The following is a 17,896-nucleotide window of genomic DNA, read 5'->3' on the forward strand; positions in this document are numbered from 1 at the left end:
TGCTGGTGTGATGCCCAAAAGAAGCATTTTCTGAAGTTGTAAATTTACCTTGCAAATATGTTTGGAGATGCTTATTTTGTATATGTTAAAGTAATTGTGAACATAAAAGTACTGCAAACATCACTTAGGGTTTGGAAATCTACACAATAAACCTGGCCACAATTCAATCAACATATTGAATTCAAGTTAGCTCAGGTTTGCCTACCTGGCATGGGAATCTTGAAAGAAAAGGTCCATACTGCAGACTGCATTGTGTTCCTTATTGTCTCCATCTCTCATGAGGTCACAGTTCCAACAGTAGGATAATGCCTTTCACCTTCACAACACCCTAGGTCCACTAGCTGTCAGAAATTATGGACATCAGTATCGTATCGTTTAAGTGCAGTGACCAAAACTACAGCACACAGCAGCATGCTGAACCAACAAAGGTCTGTGTCAGCACCAGGGTCACCGAGAGAAAGGTTTAGAGGAGAGAACCAGCAAGATTACAAAAGAGATATGTCTAAGCCCAGGATCCTGTCAAGTGCTTGGTGCAAGTATTGACAAAACTGTCTCAGAAAAACAAGATATCAGAGATATAGACAGGATTAGGAATTTCAACACTAAAAAGCAACAGTTAATCAATATGATTTTGAAGCTTACTTGATAGTATCTTCTGTTTAAAATACACTTCTTCACATATCTTCCCCTTCAGACTATATTTCTAATGTAAATTTATTTTAAAAATGTAAATCAGGTTCCATCATTATGTAACTACCACTGTGTACCTGATGCCTTTATCTGCGTTACTCTGGAAGATGAGTATCAAATCGAAGTATCTCTAGTTCACCTGCTCTCATGTGCAGGTTTACTGTGAAGCTGCGTAGTGTCAGTTCCACACGAAGTCCTGCACTATTCCTGCTTAGCCAATTGATCGTCCGCCCACTCCCGGATGAGCTGATTGGCTATGGCATAAGCAGGCGGGACCCAGAAGCCCGGTGGCTGTGCTTTGGGGTTACGAGGGGGTTTTGTGATGGTCAGCGCCGCACGTATCTCCTCCGCAGTGCACCAGCGGGCATCTTCCAGCTCCACCTTGTCCAGACTCACCTGCTCACAAACACATGAAGACATGAGTCAGAGAAACGTGAGGACTTCAGAGGATGTTAACCTGCCCCGCCCCCATGTCCCACCCACTCACCCGTGTTTTGTGAGGGCTGACTGTAGCGTGACAGGCCACCATGAACGAGCTCTGTGGCAGCGGCCAATGCTGCGACGCTGAGTATCGCAGAGTCTCCGCCTCTAGCCCCACCTCCTCAGCCAGCTCCCTCTGCAAAGCCTCCTCGAGCGTCTCCCCTACGCACACCACCACCGTCACTCCACACCATGAGCGTTATCAAGCAGCACAAATGGATAACTTAGAATGGCTAGCGTGGCTAAAAATCGGTATCGGCCGTGGTGGTGTAGGCCGTGACACGTAACTCACCAATGTCACAGAAGCCAGCCAGCGCGCTGTACATGCCTGGAGGGAAAGAACTCTGCCGAACCAGGAGACATCTGCTCCCATCCGACACCAGAACGATCACCACCGGCGCCATCTGCAGGCCATCAAAACACATCGCAAACTCAATACATACATACACTGGAGCACACACCCATCCTTTATGTTAAATTCCATATGCGTGGTTAAGTGACAAGGCAAATCTTTGGCTTGCTCGACTCCTTTCCTCTCCTCAATCACTCATGAGCATGAGTCAGGAAGAAGTTTGAAGAAAGAAGAAAAAGTGCACATCCTGCACATTTATCAGTATTACAGTATGTGTGCTCCCTAGGAATCAGACTCATAGCCTTTTTAACGTTACAAGCACCCTGTTCTGTCTGCCCCGCCAGGCTGATCTCATGCGTGGATCTCGCCAACGCTCACCTGGGGGTAGTAGGTGATCCCGCTCCCGGGGCAGACGCGCTGGCTTCCAGACTGGTTGCGAACCGTGGGCTGCCCGGTGGCACTGCAGAAGCCATGTGTCTGGTGCCAGCGCAGGAGAGCCTGGCCCTGGTGACCCAGGCCAGCAGGAAGACAACCGGGCCTTTACAAGTGTATCCGGCCCAGGCTCGTAGCAAGAACGAGCTCCAAGGGTTCGCATACTGAACCACAATAGCAAAAATGCAGTATAAAAAGGCATAAAAGATGAACTACAATCAACTCTGGTTAGACTTGGCTTAACAAAGTCTCATGTACTATTCTCTAACATAGTAGGCAGAATCAATTACAGTGTGAGGAAAATAAGTATTTGAACTCCCTGAGATTTGCAAGTTTTCCCACTCAAAGAAATCATGGAGGGGTCTGAAATTTTCATTTTAGGTGCATGTCCACTGTGAGAGAAATAATCTAAAAAAATCCAGAAATCACAATGTATGATTTTTAAATAATTTATTTGTGTATTACTGCAGTAAATAAGTATTTGAATACCTGGCAATAAACAAAAATTCTGGCCCTCAAAGACCTGTTAGTCCGCCTTTAAAAAGTCCACCTCCGTTCCACTAATTATTATAAATTAGAAGCACCTGTTTGAGGTTGTTGGCTGCATAAAGACACCTGCCCACCCCACACAATCAGTAAGACACCAACTACTAACATGGCAAAGACCAAAGAGCTGTCCAAAGACACCAGAGACTAAATTGTAAACCTCCACAAGGCTGGAAAGGGTTACAGGGCAATTGCCAAGCAGCTTGGTGAAAAAAGATCAACTGTTGGAGCAATTATTAGAAAATGGAGGATGCTAAATATGACTGTCAATCTCCCTCGGACTGTGGCTCCATGGAAGATCTCACATCGTGGTGTAGCAATGATCCTAAGAAAGTTGAGGAATCAGCCCAGAACTACACGGGAGGAGCTGGTCAATGACCTGAAGAGAGCTGGTGCCACTGTCTGATGAGACCAAAATAGAACTTTTTTGGTCTTAATTTCACTCGCCGTGTTTGGAGGACAAAGAATGATGAGTACATCCCAAAACACCATCCCTACTGTGAAACATAGAGGTGGAAGCATCATGCTTTGGGGTGTTTTTCTGCACATGGGACCGGATGACTGCACTGTATTAAGGAGAGGATGACTGGGGACATGTATTGTGAGATTTTGGGGAACAGCCTCCTTCCCTCAGTTAGACCATTGAAAGTGGTCATGGCTGGGTCTGTCAACATGACAATGACCTAAAGCATACAGCCAGGATAACCAAGGAGTGGCTCCGTAAGATGCATATCAATGCTCTGGAGTGGCCTAGCCAGTCTCCAGACCTAAACCCTATAGAAAGTTTTTAGAGGGAGCTCAAACCGTGTTTCTCAGTGACAGCCCAGAAACCTGGCTGATCTGGAGAAGATCTGTGTGGAGGAATGGGCCAAAATCCCTGCTGCAGTGTGTGCAAACCTGGTGAAAAACTACAGGAAACATTTGACCTCTGTAATTGCACATGGCTACTGTACCAAATATTAACATTGATTTTCATAGGTGTTCAAATACTTATTTGCAGCAGTAAAACAAAACAAAAAATCCAGAAATCACAATGTACAAATTTTTTTTTTTTTTTTTTTTTTTTTTTTTTTTTAGAAAAAAGTGGACATGCACCTAAGATGAAAATTTCAGACCCCTTCATGATTTCTTGGTGGGAGAACTTGCAGTCGCAGGTTGTTCAAATACTTATTTTCCTCACTGTATCATTAAAGAAATTGGTAAATCAGCTACATACTTTAGCTACCAGGGGCACTTCTGGTCCTGTAAGCAGAAAGAAGGCTTTCCTAAGATCAACGAACACACCACAGCAAAGTCGCTCCAGCCCGTCACGGTCTATTTCTCCTGGAATGCAAAAGATCATGAGTTCATGGAATGATAACCAGATAACCAAAACCACTGTGGCCCCGTTTTGTATGCTGGTCTTACCGACGTCCAGGCAGAACTCCGGCTCGGAGGTCTCCGTGCAGCCAATGAGAACCGCTTCACTGACAAGCTGTGTATCTTTTCCGAGCTCCTCCAAAATTCTCTCAACATCTTCAAAACGAATCGTTATGAATAATCATAAAGCCAGGAAAGTAACTTAAAATGCCAAAAAAGGCTGGATTACTATATCAGTGTAGTGGCAATGTACAGGGGGTTGTATCTTTATACCTGGAGTATCAAAACGTGCCAGTTTGTGCACTCCGTTGCTGTCCTGCAACAGAGGCGCGAGCTTGTGATAGAGCAGCAGGCTTCCAGACCTCAGCGCGTGCCGACACGCTTCATCGTCCTCTTTAAGCTTCATCACATATCTGAACCAAGACCACACGTGACTCAGATTGCACTAATTAAGTTGAGCGGCGTTATTATCGTTATAGTATCCATGGTCATGTATGTTATAAGCAGGGTGATCAGACCTCACGCGGGAAGTGTTGGAACAGGGTCGACAGAACACCAGCTTAGGGGCGAACACGTACTTCAACGCCTGCATGTTTCGGTACCTAAAGGTTGTATTCCACAGGAGGCGTTAGAAGCTCACCGGTAGGAAACGGAGCTGAAATGTGCATGTTTACGTTTTGCATTCATAGTTCATAACTTACAAAACACTCGCTGTTTTTTTCTTGTCTGAAAGCGAATGGCTGTGATCTCACGGAGACCTTCGGCACGAAAGACGTGAAGCTGGTTGCAGTCAAAGACGTCTGGTGTCTTATAATTCTCGACGGTCATGAACAAGCTTTTGCTCCCTTTGTATTCTTGTTTGGCGTCCTAAAACACGTTTTATCTATATTTATAAATCACGTCCCACACCGAGCACCAACATACCCCCTGGCACGAAGGCAACCCTTCGTTCAACGTCATCGGCGAACAAGGCCGACAAAGCACGGCGATTGAAAAGGAAGACAGCGACCCCTGTTGTTTGTAATGGTCCAGTGCACAGTAAAAAGAGACTAATGCTTACTTTTTTAATTGACCAAACAGGTTATAAGGACGATCAGAAGAACATATGACAAATGTTCTGCTACAGTTACAGTTTAAATCCACGAGCATTTTGGAGACTTGCATGAATGATTTAATAAATCCCAAACTATGCTTGGAGTTCAATGGTCATGAAATAAGGAGGTATCAAAAGTGGTTTGTCCACGCGGTCAAAAACCAGTTGCAGGATGGCGTGGTGTACGTATCTAAAGTGCATATACACATATGTGCCACGAGATGGCGCCACTAAGCACATTGTGAGGCTGTCCTCTGCACAAGCGCTTGTAGGCTATAAACTGGAGTAAGCGGCCGGGAAACGTTTATCGATCGTGTTAGTAAACCAGAAGAAGATACGGTAAGTGCGCCGATACCTGTGCGGTGCGTTAAAACCTCCGTACTGCGGCTCAGAGTGCTCAGTAGCGGAGCTGCTCGGCTATATTTGGACCCTGGACGTGTCCTCATCTGGACTCTTCGGTGGCATAGACATGGCTTTCCCGTTTGTTGTTGTGATCCACTGCTGCTCAAAGTAGACGAGAGATGTTGCCTTTAAAACCTTTTAACACGGTGTCTCCCCGTTTGTGCTTTTAATCTTTGGCTCTGGTTGTTTTTATTTGTTAATACTATACGCGACTAACGAAGCCACCGCCGCTCCGATGTACTCGTTTCTATGGCTTGATGGAAAAGTTTACATTTGGAAGCTGTTTTAATGTGAATTCGTATTGCAGTTAAAGAGTAGTAGACGCGAGGCAGGCGAGGGCAGGTCACTGTATGTAATGTCTGTGCAGTTACTTCTCCAATTGCGAAAAGTGGTCTCATTTTCAGAGAATGGACCACACTGACCACATTTATTTGTAAAACACACTATACGTACTAACGCAGGCCACTGGTGATCATGTGGGGAGAGAGTTGCATTTCTCCCAGTGGTACAGTGGTGGCGGGCCGAAGAAGCACCGAGATGTGTTCTGCTGAGGGAGGGCGTGTACGTGGCAGCCCCCCCACACGCGTTTCACATCCTAGGGCAAAATGCACTAACTATGTATGTACCTGCATTCGCCTGTGTCTCCCCGACCACATGGGAAGTTATTCCAGTTATTTTGCGTGAAGAATACCCGTCGTTTCACATTGCTGTCAATGGCTCCTTTATTCTATTGCTCTTGGTCTTATGTGTTTGCTGTTTAATGGAACAGTTTATCAACTGTATTTCTAAGTATGTTGGTGAACACTAGATCCTGTTACGCGGACGCATTTCTGCGCATTATCTGATCCGGTGGGTTCTTGTATCGTGAGCCGGCGACGTTTTGGCCAGTCTCGTCCCGGGCTTTCTGCTGGGGGATTATAGGCTGACTGGCTGAACATGCCCTTACTAGCAGCATGACCCCATCACCAGTGGCGCCTACGGCAACACTTTCCTTTCAGACACAGGAGTTGTACAGAAGGCTGCCTATCTAGTTTGAGATTTTACCGCGATATTAATGGCTCACTGCGATATTAAGTGAGGTGACGCTTGTATTTCTCAGTCCAGATTGCAGATTACAGATTAACACTGCATCTTCCTGTTTTCTCATGTCATTAGCTGGTTTAGCTATACACTGTATCTGACAGAGACCTTAATATATTTTGTTGCCTTGTTGGAAAGAAATTCACTTGCAGCCCTGGTTTTATTTCACATCTTAGTCCATTGTGAGTTTAGTTGCAGGCCATGTGTGAATCCAGGCTAGGGTCTGGCCTCTTCCAGAGATGTCCACCTCTTTCCCTGCTGATCTTCTCAATCTGAGCGGAAGTGCTATGCTAGTGTGGAACATCCCACATTCCTGTGGACTCACTTAATGCTACAGCTGTTAGTTCTGATGAGACAGATCAAAACATCCAGTGAAAACTAGCAGACTCTCACATAAGCACACTGTGCAGGGGTGTCATGCTTTGGAGAGAGAGAAGTCAGCCAACAAGCAGCTTCTTGTTTATGATTGGCCCTGCCAAAGATTGTTGTCCCACCTTCTTCCTGTAGCCTTGTTTCTTCATACAGTTCATGTGATCCAAGTCCCAATTTATGCAAGACTTCCGTCCACAGGGCAAAACTCTTCAGTTTCTGTGGGGAAAAGAACAAAAACCTTACATATCTGCTCTAGATATCACATGTTAATTTCACAAAGATCTGATCTAATTTTTAAAGGGGCTGGGTTGGTAAAGGCAAATGGTGTTTTATTCTATGAACAAATACAAGTCAGAGTGGGACACACGGATGTAGGGGTGGGATGATTAAGTTGGTTAATAATTGTGGACAGAATGGATGGATGTGGGTGTGGTTAATTGGTGTGGGTGGGGTTACGCTGACACAGGGCAGGTGGCCACACCCCAGCTGACCAGGACTGGCAGGATCTCCACTCAGTGACTCATTACAATGTCCAGTTGCAGGAGTGAATGGATCAGTCACTAACCTTCAGGTTTCACTTGTGCTGTCTGTGAACAACCTGCTATATTTGTCTCACATGGAGCACTTAACCTTTGTCACAAAACACTGTAAAACAAAGTAGGAAAAACTCTGCAAGTGTAAGAAGGTAGTAAGGATCCGTGTGTGTGTGTGTGTGTGTGTGTGTGTGTGCGTGTGTGTGTAGATGGAGTTTAGAAGTGTGTGGTGCGTGCTGCTGTTCAGCTGTGTTCTCCCTGACTGCTCCGCCCACAATGACTTCTTCACATCCATCGGTGAGTCCCTCCCTCTCAATGTCCAAGCCCCTCCCTCCATGTCCAAGCCCCTCCCTCTCTCTATGTGCAAAATCCATGGCTGTTTAGTTTTTCCTAAACGTGTCCACCCTTCTGCATGTCCAGGCCAGATGACTGATCTGCTGTTTACGGAGAAGGACCTGGTCAAGTCTCTGAAAGACTACATCAAAGCAGAGGAGAGCAAACTGGAGAAGGTTAAACGGTCAGACACCCTGGATTTCTGCACACACCGCCAGTCAGATTAAGCCTAGCTCAGTTAATTAGATCAGGGATGGGCAACTGGCGACCCGGGGGCCGCACACGGCCCTTGTCCTCACTCAGTGCGGCCCGCAAATTGATCAATAATAATTTAATAATTAAAAGAAAAAAAAACGATAGAGCAGGACTTTTTTGTTCTTGTCACGTAGGGCTACGCCCCCTCTACTCGCTGTCACTCCGATGTCCCTGTTCGTCGTCTGTGTTGTTCCTTGCCCGGTTATCCCACCCTGCGTGTCTGTTGCCCTGGTTTCCCTCTGTCTGCCATGCACGTGTCGTCATTGTGTTCAGTTGTGTCTAGTTTAGTCCTGTGTACTTGTATCCCTGTATTTCGCCCGTTGTCGGTTATTTGTGGTTTGTTTGGTTTTGTGGATTATCTCTGTCGTCGCTATTCTGGTATTTTCCGTCTCCGTTGTGTTTCTCTCAGTTCTTGTTTCCCTGACTTGTTCGTTTCATTCTGTGTTCATCATGACATTGTATTTGTCTTCTCTGGATGGCTCTCCTGTTACGACTCCTGCCTGTCCTGTTGACCACGATTATGGAATTCCCCTTATTAAATCTCGCGCTTCTCAGCGTTTGTGTCCGCCTCATCACTCCGCAGCACGTGCTACATTACAGTTCTTTGATATGAAGGAGTTCAAATTCCTTTTTGCACTTTTTTATTAAGCAAATGTTTTGTCTTGCTTATTAAGGACATGTTGATGCATTTATATGCAGAAAATAGATGTATGTTGGTGCAATAAACATACAGATCTGAATTCATTTAAAATGTGTTCTTATTGAGAATAATTTGTAGTGTCTTTCATATCCAATTATTTGAAGTGCGTGGTCATGTGGCCCTCCAATGATAGTGTTGAAAAAATTTTGGCCCTCTTTATCATGGAAGTTGCCCATCCCTGAATTAGATTAATACTCCATCACTAATGCTTCCTCCAGATTTAGTAACCTAAGTCACCTCCAGTCTCTCCTTCCAGTCCCTCCCTGATTAGTTAACACTGCCACATCTTGGAATTCTTAAGTTCTGATTACAGTCCAGTCACAGACATTTTATCTTAATAGTTCTTTAGCTGAAGCACCGCTCCTGGTGACTTTCATTAACACTTGCATAAATTTTCACTTCCAGCGAGTTAGAGTAGTGCTCACCACTCAGAAGAAAAGCATCATCTGGTCACAATGGTCCAGAGTGGTCACGTAATCTTATTTCTGGAATGCAAGTACTGCCAGTACAAAGGGCTATTGTAGCCATTTAGATTCTAAACCTCTCTGGCAGTGCATGTGTTTAAACCGCACACGGCACTGACCCAGTTCAAACCCTTCTTCTTTGTTCCTTTGGGTTGGGAGAGGTTCCTCTGGGGTTTTTTCCAACGTGGCATTAAATATGTCATCGTGACTTCATGAACAGGACTTTACAGAGATGTCTAGTCTGTTGTGTTCGGCCACGTATTCTGGTGGCAAACCTGTTGAAAATTCACATAAATGAATATTCCACATTCTCCGATATTACATTTACATACTCGATAGCAGAATGAGCTGACTAATGTGCAGGGAATGTTGAAAATATAACCTCACAGTCTCGAGGAACCTGATATTGTGCTGATATTACAGCAGGTGGGGTCAACCTGACTGCATGTTGTATTATGTAACTGATCAGGTTCCTGTATGTAACATTTCTCTGAAAGTGTGTGTGTGTGTGTGTGTGTGTGAGATCAGGTGGGCTGAGAAGCTGGACGCCCTGACTGCCACAGCTACACAGGACCCTGAGGGGTTCCTGGGGCACCCAGTCAATGCCTTCAAGCTGATGAAGAGGCTGAATACAGAGTGGGGCGAGGTGGAGGACCTGGTGCTGCGGGACATGTCTGACGGTCAGCCTGCCCCCCCCACCCGTCACCCGCCGACACACCCGTCACCACCCAACGCATTTGTGTCTGCTAAACAATCAGTGGCCCTTGGACTGTATTTGTCCTCCATAGTGAGATGTTTCTGAAGTATTGAATATCAAACCATTTGTATTTTTGAGTATTGTTTAAACCAGTATTGCTGATTGCTAAAAATGGATGAAATTTAATCCTGAACTAAAGAGAGTGTCCACTGACACGGAGTTTAAAGTCTTAACCCCAGATCTGAGCGCTCCTCTTAACTAGCGCTGTTCATAACTAGTGCTCCTCATAACTAGCTGTTTCTACAGGCTTCATCTCCAACCTGACCATTCAGCGCCAGCATTTCCCCAGCGACGAGGACCAGACGGGTGCAGCCAAAGCCCTGCTCAGGCTCCAGGACACCTACAACCTGGACACGCAGACCATCTCCACCGGAGACCTTCCCGGTCAGTCTCCCCAGAACAGGACAGAGCAGGACAAATCCTGCCCCTGCATTCAAATGTCGGTCAAAATAAATCCTGCATGGATTTAATGTCTGCTTACATGCTCAGCAGTGGAATTTTAATGTTGAGGCTTTTCGAGACTGATCATGTGGTGTTGGCAGTTTTAATTATTATATTTTTTCTAGTTTCGTATCAGTTCTGTCTGTAGGTGTAGCAGGTTTGAACCTGGAACGATGGTTCTTACAGGGGTGTCCTCAGATTTGCCGTATAAGAGCACACTGACGCCGGAGGACTGCTTTGAGCTGGGAAAGACTGCATACTCTGAGGCGGACTACTACCACACGGAGCTGTGGATGGCACAAGCTCTCAGACAACTGGACGAGGAACAGGTGTCCAGTGTTGATGTAGTGTCAGTCCTGGACTACCTCAGCTACTCAATTTACCAGCAGGGGGAGCTAGAGAGAGCACTGGAGTACACCAAAAGACTTCTATCTCTGGGTAGGGTTAAGCCTATTTACGAAATACTTCCCACAGAAATGAAAACATTGAAATGCTGATAATGTCTGAAAGATTGGTAAGCCCAAAAATTTGTAAGCATAATCCTATAAGTATAAAGATTTTAATATCCAAAAAAAACTAAAGTGTTATTTTTAATGTTGAGTGGTTAGCATAATTGTTACCATAAAGCTAATGCTTAGTAGTTGATCAAAAAGTAGCCTCAGCTTTGCAGTCTTTGCTTATTATTTTTTAAAGTCATTTTTAAGTGAGTTGTTTGTTTATTTTTTGCAGTCCCTTTTTATATAATATAAATTCCAAACGCGAACACATTTATAGGTACACAGGTACATGGGTACTGTCCACTTGAAGCTAGTGTGGAGGTTTCTGATTGGCTCATGTTCTAACCCCACAGACCCAGACCATCAGAGAGCCACCGGTAATTTGAAGTACTTCGAATACCAGCTGGCCAAACAGAGGAAGGCTGAGGGAGAGCAGACTGGGACGGCAGGGGCTCCGAAGGACCGCAGCAAGCGTCAGAGCGACAGGAAGTCTGAATACCTCCCAGAGAAGAGGAAGTACGAGAAGCTCTGCAGGGGAGAAGGACTCAGACTGGTGAGGCTCTGATCATGCGAAGTTCCTGGTTGAGTTTACCAGGAACGCCTGCCATTTTACACGCCGGCTACGCACTGGGTTCGGCTTTGTATGGCCCTGATTGAGTTGATGTGCAGCCGTTACGGTAACCTCCAGTTCCAAGGACTGGTGAGCTGGTAGTGGCTTAGGGAGCCAACTGGCTAAAGCTTTGGGTCAGTGCCAGCACTGATATGTGTGGACATACGCTGCTGTCCAGTGGAGTTGTGTGTGTGTGTGTGTGTGTGTGTGTGTGTGTGTGTGTGTGTGTGTGAGAGAGTGAGAGAGAGAGATCCTGCTGGGTGATTTCATCATATGGTCATGTGAAAGGATAAACTCAAATGAACCAGATGACCCGAGTGCTGTGTGGTGCAGCAGGCTGTTGTTTAGTCTGCACCCACAAGGCCCAGCGCCTGAACATCAACAGTCACCGTGTGTTCCGCCATCAGGCGCAGTGTCTGCAGTAGCAGCTCCTCCATGCCACTGATGGCAGGAATCCTGTCAGAAGAGAGTTATTCAGTTATTTAATAACATGACAGTATGTCATTTTGCATTTTCCAAAACATCTGTATGCACTCGCCTCCCACTTCATCACAAATGTTTACTGAAGACACCTTGCCTTTCCGCTACTCCGAGCTTTGACCACAATACCTCAGGTTGCCAGATATTCTGAAGATGGCACTAAACCCAGCAGTGAGTGTGTGTGCAGGCTTTGTGCATTTAATAATGTGAAGCATGAGTGTGTAATATAACCAGTCAGTCTAAACTATTAAAAGTGAATTTTTCTTTTATAATATGACCGTATAATAAAAAAATGTAAAGACACTTGGCTGGGTTTATGGTCCATAGTTCACGATATTGATGTCAAGACACTTAAAGGCAAGAAGGCACTATTGATCACCTAGTCAGGACACACAGTACTGGGTGTCTGCTTTCTTCATGCTGATGTCATGGATAGCGGTCAGCATAAGTCACTTATTACTTTTTCACTTTATGATTAAAGAATAGTCAACCGTGTAAAAGATAAATGAGAACACTGTCTATGTTATCATTGTTCATGATGTTTCATAGACTTTTTATTCCATTTAAAGTAGTATTCTTGATTGTTGTGTAGAAAACATCTTAAAATGATCGTCAGGTCTTGTTTAAATTAATGTCTGCTCTGGACTGCAACAGACCCCACGCAGACAGAGCCGGCTGTTCTGCCGTTACTACGACAACAACAAACACCCCTACTACGTCCTGGGCCCAGTGAAACAGGAGGACGAGTGGGACCGGCCGCGCATCGTTCGTTACCATGAAATCATCAGCGAGAAGGAGATGGAGAAGATCAAGGAACTGGCCAAGCCCAGGGTGAGTTACCGTGGTCACTAACACCTCTTTAATGTAGTTAATAATAATAATAATCCATTTTATTTGTAACGCACCTTACATTATCAAATCTCAAAGTGCTACAAAAGTTAAAACATAATTATACCACAATATACCTGTAGAGACAGCAAAAATAAATGCAATAAAATTCCTAAGTTAATTAAAAAGATAAGTTCTACTAAAAAGGTAAGTTTGGAGTCCTTTCTTTAAAAAATCCGTGGTCTGAGGTATCCTCAAATGGTCCATTCAGTAGCAGGTCTGAACAATCAGTCTGTACTGGAGTCTCCCATGTGTTTCACTGCAAAATTTGTGGTTTTCCCAGTGGTTAAACTGGTTAAACCAACAGGGGCTGAACATCTTATCTGAACCTTTTATATGGTGTCCACCATATAATTGACGTGTCCTTAGACTTAATCTAGGTACATTTTGGCCAAGCCAAGGAACCCTGAGGATCCACTGGCTTCCTGGGGTGGTCACGGACCCCTTTACAACATGCCAGTGGTTTGTTTGACGTAGTGACGTTGAGACTGACCAGCTCTGGGGTCAGCATTAGTGTGGTGTGGGTCATTCGGGAAGCGCAGTCCTGGAGGATAAGTTCCCGGGCCCATGGGGACAGTGAGCGGGGGGGCAGGGCGAGGGATGATGGGGCGGGAGCCCAGCGTGTAACTCGTCTCCTCTCGGCCGGTTGGCTCCACAGCTGCGCCGAGCCACCATCTCCAACCCCGTCACTGGTGTGCTGGAGACCGCCCACTATCGCATCAGCAAGAGGTAAGAAGCCCATTGGCGGATGGCCACGCCAGTCCTGCAGCCCTGCCTCCCTCCCGCCTTCCAGTTTCATCAAGTACGGAGACGGAGACGGCTAGCACACACTACTGCTGCAGAAGCAATTAATCATGAAAGGACAAGAGCAAGTCAAAAGCTCTTGTGGCTATTATTACATGAAAAATAATAGAGATGTTAACCTAATATATCTAACTATGCTAGTTGTCACTCATGCTGACCAGCTACACCAGGTAGCTTTCATATGATTATGTTCTCATAATCTCATGCTGTCATGGTAACCTCACGACAACCAGCTAAGTGAATTATTCAAATCTTAAATAGTAAAAGCTATGCCAATCTCATACCAACTAACTCTGCTAGTTGTCTGATGCTGAATCTGATGCTAATAGCCTCATGCTCTCTTCTGCCTGGCTGGGATTCAGAGAAGTGCCTCTATAATCTGTGACTAACTCATGCTCACATGATAACTTTTTGTGCCAAATTTAATCATTTTCTCAAAATAATAATGTCAACGATCACATTAACGTACAAAGTAGCAATTTGTACGCTAACAGGCATGGTCTTAATTACTGTAGACACATAAGCAGTTTTGGTCAAACTGCAAAATCATTTCAAAGTCATTATCACTGACTCCAGTGCTTACAGATGCAGATGAGTTTTAAACAGAGTGCAGTGAGATCCTCTTGGTATGTCTGATCCTGGTAAAGTTGCTGCTTTCTTAATCCCGGAGGATACAGAATTAATTCAGGCAAAGGCATGTCCCCACCATCAGGATCAACGTGGTCGATCGTACCACCGACGTGACCTTGGGCCTCGAGCAGCTGCTGCTCACCGTAGATATGCAGCCTTGCACTTATGACTCTGCTGATGGTTTAACTTGGGATCTGGGGTGGAGAAGGGCATTGTGGGTATGAGATCAGTAAGCAGCGATGCACTCTTCCTCTCATTCTTTCCTCCCTCTCTCTCCCTCTCTCTCTCTCCTTAGCTCAGGCGTGCTACCGTGCATGACCCCCAAACGGGGAAACTCACCACAGCCCAATACAGAGTCTCCAAGAGGTAAGGGGTCAGGGGTGAAAGGTTAGGACACATGCATCCATCAGTTTTGGGTTGAGGTGGTCCACGTTTACATTGATCCACTCATCTCGTTACACTGAAAACCAAATAACCAAATCCCCCATCAAAGATTCGCTATGGTGAGCAGCCATCAAAGCCTCTGTCAAGACTACTTTGTCCTTTCTGACTTTCGTCTGACCATCATGCTTCTCACATCATCTAGACCTGACTGCCCTGCACTCCTGCACTCCCCAAACCTCTGGAGAGTCTCTGAAGAGACACTTCACCCAGCAGTTTAGAGCAATTAGTTTCCCACGAGCTACTTGCTTCGTGATTAGCTGCGTTAGTGTTAAGAGGTGAAGTGTTCCTTCATTCCTTGCTTCTTATTTTTATTAACCACACCGCACATGCCGCATGCTGCCACCACTAACCGCTCAGTCCAGCTGTTATTTGTGTTCTGCTGTATTCTCACCCATGTTCCAAAGAACATTTGGGCTGAGAACGAAGGTCATTCTTAAATGCTAGAGGAAGTACCCTTTCTCTCGTTTAAGATGATCATGAGATGTTTCTGGAAAACGAGGCACAGATTGGCTGTTCTGGAAAACGGGGCATTGATTGGTTGTTTTCTTCATGCAGTGCCTGGTTAGCAGCCAATGAGCATCCAGTGGTGGACCACATCAATCAGAGAATTGAAGACATCACGGGTCTCGACGTCACAACTGCTGAGGAGTTACAGGTGGTGTTTTTGTTTGCTGGTGTGTGTGTTCAACCAAGCAGAATTATCCCTTTAAAGCTGTCTACCTCTCTGAGTGCACATGTGTTTTGTGTGTGTCCACGTCTGCTGTCAACGTCACTCACAGGCCCCTTTACGGGGGCAGACAAGGTCGAATTGTACTGCTAATATACGACGCTCTTTGTGTTCCCAGAGCAGGTGTGGTCATCTCTCTCTCTCTGTCTCTCTCTCGCTCTCTCTCTCTCTCTCTCTCTCTCTCTCTCTCTCTCTCTCTCTCTCTCTCTCTGTCTGTCTGTCTGTCAAGGTGGCTAATTATGGTGTAGGAGGCCAGTACGAACCACATTTTGACTTTGGACGGGTAAATCAAACATTTTCTTTTTCTCTAACACTTGCAGATTAAAGATGCAGAATAATGGTTAAATTATGTCTGTGCTGTCCTTTAGACTGATTACTACAATGATCTGTATAATGTTAGATAAACCCCTGTACCTATTTATATACTGATCAGCATTCTAAATCTCTGTGTTGATCTCCCTATGTGTGTGACAGAAAGATGAGCCAGACGCTTTTAAAGAGTTGGGCACAGGAAACCGCATAGCCACCTGGCTGTTCTATGTGAGTGACCTTAAGACAGGAAGCCAGTAACTCATCTCTCTTCACATGTAAAAGTCACACAAAAGCATAACAGTCTTTCTTCAGCATTTGCTTCCTGTGCTACTGATACGTGTATGTAAGCCACCCTTGGGCAGGCGGTCCCAGCCATTCTATTAATGTGAATATGAGCCTCCATAATCTTTGTGTTGCAGATGAGTGACGTAACAGCAGGGGGCGCCACTGTATTCCCAGAAGTAGGTGCTTCAGTGAAGCCGATGAAGGTACGTCAGCAGTGTGATCGTCTTCCACGATGGGGAATGGTGCGGGTTGTAAATGCTATTTTTTGGTCAGGTGCTGTCATCTGTATTTAATGCGTCACTGCCTGTCATGTTTATCAAGTGTTCAACTTGCTCCAGGGCTCAGCGGTGTTCTGGTACAATCTGTTCCCCAGCGGGGAGGGTGACTACAGTACGAGGCATGCGGCCTGCCCTGTGCTCCTAGGCAACAAGTGGGGTGAGTCATGGGGGGTGGGGGGGCGGCTTCCAGGCACAGGAGTCTCATTTCCTCACACCACCTCCTGCCACATGGCTCTCTCCTCATGGCCGCATTGACCCCTCGTCTCTTGTCTAGTGTCAAACAAGTGGATCCACGAGCGTGGTCAGGAATTCCGAAGGCGGTGTTCCCTGCGGGAGACGGATTGACGGCGCTGACATCTTCGCCCCCCTCCTCTTCCTCCCCCATACTGTCTCTTGCACTCGGCGGATGGAGCATGGTGGGGTGTTCCTGATCGTCCAGTGGACACTCCTTAACAGCCAATGTGCATCTCTCGCATTTTATTTTTATTCGCGTGCGTGCGTGTGTGTGTGTGTGTGTGAGAGAATTGCATTAATACCGCTAGTGCCTTTCCTCAACAGCTGCGTCCATCTGCAGAGTGAAATGAGTGTCCCCTTTACCACACACCATATCACCAACCCCATAACACTTCGACAGATATGCAGCGGGCATCTCTCGGTCCTCGGAAAACATGCCTGCATGCAACAACCCGTACGCAGAACCCACACGCCAATCCCACACACATCTACTGCACCGAATCTGTAGCAGTGCCTTGCTTGCCGTGTGTGTGTGTGTGTGTGTGTGTGTGTGTGTGTGTGTGTGTGTGTGTGTGTGTGTGTGTGTGTGTGATGTAATGACTAGGCTTGGTGCCATGATGACCCTGCAGAAATGCTGACTGCAGAGTCAAGGATAACGGGCCGACGTGGTGTCACGCTCAGCGTCCACCACTCAAGGCCTGCAGCTCGTACACACCCACCCACACACCCCGTTATAAAGCCAGGACAGTGAGGTCCGATTGCAGCACTGAGGTCACTCACACCCTGACAAACAGATCAACAGTGATATTTGAAGCCAAAGTACATACCGTGGTCTATGGCTCTCCTCAAAAGAGCAGGACTAGTGAGGATCCCTCTCCAGGGGAAACGGTGCTCGCATGTCGGTTATGAGAAGCAGTGCAGTGCAAACGCTAACGTTGGGTTAAATAAAGACCCGACCTCGTTCACATAGCTGCACCACCTGACCTGTAAGCATCCCTCACACGCACCGAGCTCCACTAACCCATCTAACCAGACGGTTATTGTCTTCCATCGTTAGCTAAACGTTGGCTAATGAATTATTCTGTTGTGTCTTTAAACGTGCTCTACCAGAGTTTCACAGCAGGTTCTGAGGGACACAGTCGGCACATGGACGTCCTCAAGCGTAACACCTGAAGGCTTTGGTTTTCATTCTGTAGTGCAGCTTCAACAAAACATACTAAATCCCCATGGCCTTGTGAAAGCCTGTTACCTGTTGTGTGGTGTTAAAAAAAAATACATTTCCTAACATACAGTTGCAAATACTTTGCTATGTGTGACGTATGGTCATGTATTTTGTAAATGTGAACATTATTTTTTTCTACAGAAATAAACTGGTTGTTATCTTTTATTCCCTGTAATTGTATTATTCTAACGGCTAC

General features: G+C 45.8%; 2 protein-coding genes across 5 annotated transcripts; one reads left to right on the forward strand and one right to left on the reverse strand.

Annotated features, from left to right (window-relative positions):
- Window positions 1-3: 3 nt before the first annotated feature.
- On the reverse strand, window positions 4-6,008 carry nudt13 (nudix (nucleoside diphosphate linked moiety X)-type motif 13). 2 transcript variants are annotated; one of them, XR_013124571.1, is made up of 10 exons: window positions 4,561-4,929; window positions 4,378-4,461; window positions 4,133-4,272; window positions 3,908-4,015; window positions 3,717-3,823; window positions 1,901-2,026; window positions 1,463-1,574; window positions 1,178-1,332; window positions 830-1,086; window positions 4-341 (listed from the first exon to the last, which is right to left on the reverse strand). XR_013124571.1 is itself a non-coding variant. In XM_076987864.1 (10 exons), the coding sequence occupies exons 3-10, from the start codon at window positions 4,449-4,451 to the stop codon at window positions 892-894; spliced, it is 1,017 nt and encodes a 338-aa protein (XP_076843979.1). In that variant the 5' UTR covers window positions 4,452-4,461; window positions 4,561-4,726; window positions 5,308-6,008; the 3' UTR covers window positions 515-891. The 2 variants fall into 2 exon arrangements, 1 of the variants encoding a protein (XP_076843979.1); XM_076987864.1 differs by lacking the exon at window positions 4-341 and adding an exon at window positions 5,308-6,008 and having other exon boundaries at window positions 515-1,086; window positions 4,561-4,726.
- On the forward strand, window positions 4,373-17,865 carry p4ha1a (prolyl 4-hydroxylase, alpha polypeptide I a). 3 transcript variants are annotated; one of them, XM_076987862.1, is made up of 15 exons: window positions 4,373-4,501; window positions 7,549-7,636; window positions 7,760-7,856; window positions 9,620-9,771; window positions 10,095-10,232; window positions 10,476-10,727; window positions 11,140-11,339; window positions 12,531-12,707; window positions 13,423-13,493; window positions 15,198-15,297; window positions 15,599-15,652; window positions 15,844-15,909; window positions 16,101-16,169; window positions 16,305-16,401; window positions 16,519-17,865. In XM_076987862.1, the coding sequence occupies exons 2-15, from the start codon at window positions 7,549-7,551 to the stop codon at window positions 16,587-16,589; spliced, it is 1,632 nt and encodes a 543-aa protein (XP_076843977.1). In that variant the 5' UTR covers window positions 4,373-4,501; the 3' UTR covers window positions 16,590-17,865. The 3 variants fall into 3 exon arrangements, with proteins under 3 accessions (XP_076843977.1, XP_076843975.1, XP_076843976.1); XM_076987860.1 differs by lacking the exon at window positions 4,373-4,501 and adding an exon at window positions 5,162-5,291; XM_076987861.1 differs by lacking the exons at window positions 4,373-4,501; window positions 13,423-13,493 and adding exons at window positions 5,162-5,291; window positions 14,494-14,564.
- Window positions 17,866-17,896: the final 31 nt, after the last annotated feature.

The sequence above is a fragment of the Brachyhypopomus gauderio genome, unplaced genomic scaffold (genome assembly GCF_052324685.1).
Source record: "Brachyhypopomus gauderio isolate BG-103 unplaced genomic scaffold, BGAUD_0.2 sc57, whole genome shotgun sequence".
Lineage (NCBI taxonomy): Eukaryota > Metazoa > Chordata > Actinopteri > Gymnotiformes > Hypopomidae > Brachyhypopomus > Brachyhypopomus gauderio.

Excerpts from the sequence above, each read along its gene's own strand:
- p4ha1a (XM_076987862.1), top strand. The coding sequence starts at position 7,549 with ATGGAGTTTAGAAGTGTGTGGTGCGTGCTGCTGTTCAGCTGTGTTCTC. Across the intron at positions 10,233-10,475 it reads CTCCACCGGAGACCTTCCCG|GGGTGTCCTCAGATTTGCCG; the intron begins GTCAGTCTCCCC and ends TGGTTCTTACAG. Across the intron at positions 13,494-15,197 it reads CACTATCGCATCAGCAAGAG|TGCCTGGTTAGCAGCCAATG; the intron begins GTAAGAAGCCCA and ends TTCTTCATGCAG.
- nudt13 (XM_076987864.1), bottom strand. The coding sequence starts at position 4,451 with ATGCAGGCGTTGAAGTACGTGTTCGCCCCTAAGCTGGTGTTCTGTCGA. Across the intron at positions 3,824-3,907 it reads GGAGTTCTGCCTGGACGTCG|GAGAAATAGACCGTGACGGG; the intron begins GTAAGACCAGCA and ends TTTGCATTCCAG. Across the intron at positions 2,027-3,716 it reads AAGTGCCCCTGGTAGCTAAA|GGCCAGGCTCTCCTGCGCTG; the intron begins GTATGTAGCTGA and ends CTGGGTCACCAG.